Source organism: Myotis davidii, unplaced genomic scaffold, assembly GCF_000327345.1.
Source record: "Myotis davidii unplaced genomic scaffold, ASM32734v1 scaffold238, whole genome shotgun sequence".
NCBI lineage: Eukaryota > Metazoa > Chordata > Mammalia > Chiroptera > Vespertilionidae > Myotis > Myotis davidii.
Window position 1 is genome coordinate 5,000,541 of NW_006293779.1, and position 1,578 is coordinate 5,002,118.

The following is a 1,578-nucleotide window of genomic DNA, read 5'->3' on the forward strand; positions in this document are numbered from 1 at the left end:
TGTTCTGTTTGCTTACAGACCTCACACAGCCCAGTGTGCCAGGATGTGCTGAAATTCATCAGTGAGTGGTGTGGAGGGATACCCAGCACCGGCTTTTCCTTTCAATAACTGATAGAGCTCAGGGACGAATATTAAGTTCTTTCCTCATTAAACTCTTGTAACTAACAGAGACCACTGTATTCTTTAATTAAGGCCACCCAGTGCCCTTTCCCCCCAAATCAGAGTCAAGTGGAAGAGTTCTTTTATTATAGTATTTATATCATCCTGGGGGTCAGTGGAAAGCCCTGTGGACTGAGCCTCTGGATCAGCACCTGCTTAATAGAAGGGAGAGCCTAGGTCAGAGGGCAAGCAGCATAGCAAGGGACTAGACCCAGTTCTAACAGTAATCCCTGCCCCTACCCTTTCCCAGGCTATAATCCTCATGGCCCATTACCTGTCCTAAGCCCAACTTTTCTGTGATGCCTGCACTTCTTGATTTTGATCCAGTAGCTGCTCATTATCCTGCTCTCTACATTTAGGATGATCAAGCTCTGTCAGTTGCTCCAGCTGCAGAAGAGGGTAGAGTTAGCACTCTGGCCCTGAATTATAGTTCAGCATCTTTTCAACACAGCCAATCTATGTTGAATGAACCCTTCCTGTTCATTTTCCTTACCTGCCCCTGTAGCCCTTCCTTCCTGCAAGGCCCAACCCCACGGAGGGTGAGTGCTGCCACACAGCAGTAACCAGACAGAGCAGCCTCCGCTGCAGACATGAGCAAAGAAGGAATCCAGAGAGCCAAGGCTGTATCCTAAAAGGTGAAGAGGATGGGGGGACTAAGAGGGAGTAGGGCAAGAGTGGCAAGTTGGGGTAATTACAGGGGCAGGCCCAGGCTTTGGGGACTGCAAAAAAAGCTGAGAACACACTCACATAGATTCTTGTGGGGTCAAAAGGGCAGTCAGCGTGTCCAGGCCCCTGGTCCAGCGGTAGCAAAGGGTCCAGCAGTCCTGGATGGCAGTCGGCAATAAGCCGGCGGCCACCATTGGCCACAGTGAGTGACACCGCGAGGAGGAGGCCCAGAGAGCAGGCGGTAGACAAGAGCAGGTTCACCAGAGCTACTGCCAGCAGGGCCCAGTGCTGGAGGGTCAGAAGATCAGGTGAGCAGCCTGGAGTGGCCCACGCTCCCACTGACCATAGACACCTGGGCTTCTCTAGTTGGGTCTCCTCCTCCCCACATAAAGATGAAGCTGAGTCGGCCCCTATTGCCCTGACTCAAGGACCCCTCATTACAACTCCATAAACTACCCTCACCAGTCGCGGCTGAAGGAGATTCCTGGACGCCACGAGGGCCACAAGGCCCAAGGAAACACTCTGGAAGACACAAAGCCCGAGTGAGGCCCGGAATGCGCTCCGTGCGCCGCCCACAACCCGGCCCACCCGCCACACTCACCAGCAGCCCGGAGCCCACGGAGATGACATTGGCAGCGGTGTACTCGGGGGTGACCGCACCGCGGGGGTTGGCTACGTGTCGCAGGACGGTGCCGTGCAGCACGGCCCCCAGCAGCAGGTTCACGTGGCCCACGAGGATCAGCGCGAGGCCCA

General features: G+C 54.9%; 2 protein-coding genes across 2 annotated transcripts in view; one reads left to right on the forward strand and one right to left on the reverse strand.

The window, feature by feature from the left end:
• Positions 1 to 165, forward strand: part of IFT172 (intraflagellar transport 172) — a 31,838-nt gene extending 31,673 nt beyond the window's left edge. Inside the window, exon 48 of the mRNA XM_006767447.2 lies at positions 19 to 165. Coding sequence (XP_006767510.1) covers positions 19 to 108 — 90 coding nt within the window. The 3' untranslated portion in view covers positions 109 to 165. The remainder of the gene's footprint in view (positions 1 to 18) is intronic.
• A 59-nt stretch (positions 166 to 224) lies between these two features.
• On the reverse strand, positions 225 to 1,576 carry KRTCAP3 (keratinocyte associated protein 3; the record flags this gene model as incomplete). Its single annotated transcript, XM_015566429.1, has 6 exons — positions 225 to 311; positions 434 to 546; positions 653 to 787; positions 907 to 1,113; positions 1,288 to 1,347; positions 1,427 to 1,576. Coding segments are annotated over 5 exons (660 nt in total), but the record flags the coding sequence as incomplete, so codon positions are not given.
• Between the last annotated feature and the right edge of the window lie 2 nt (positions 1,577 to 1,578).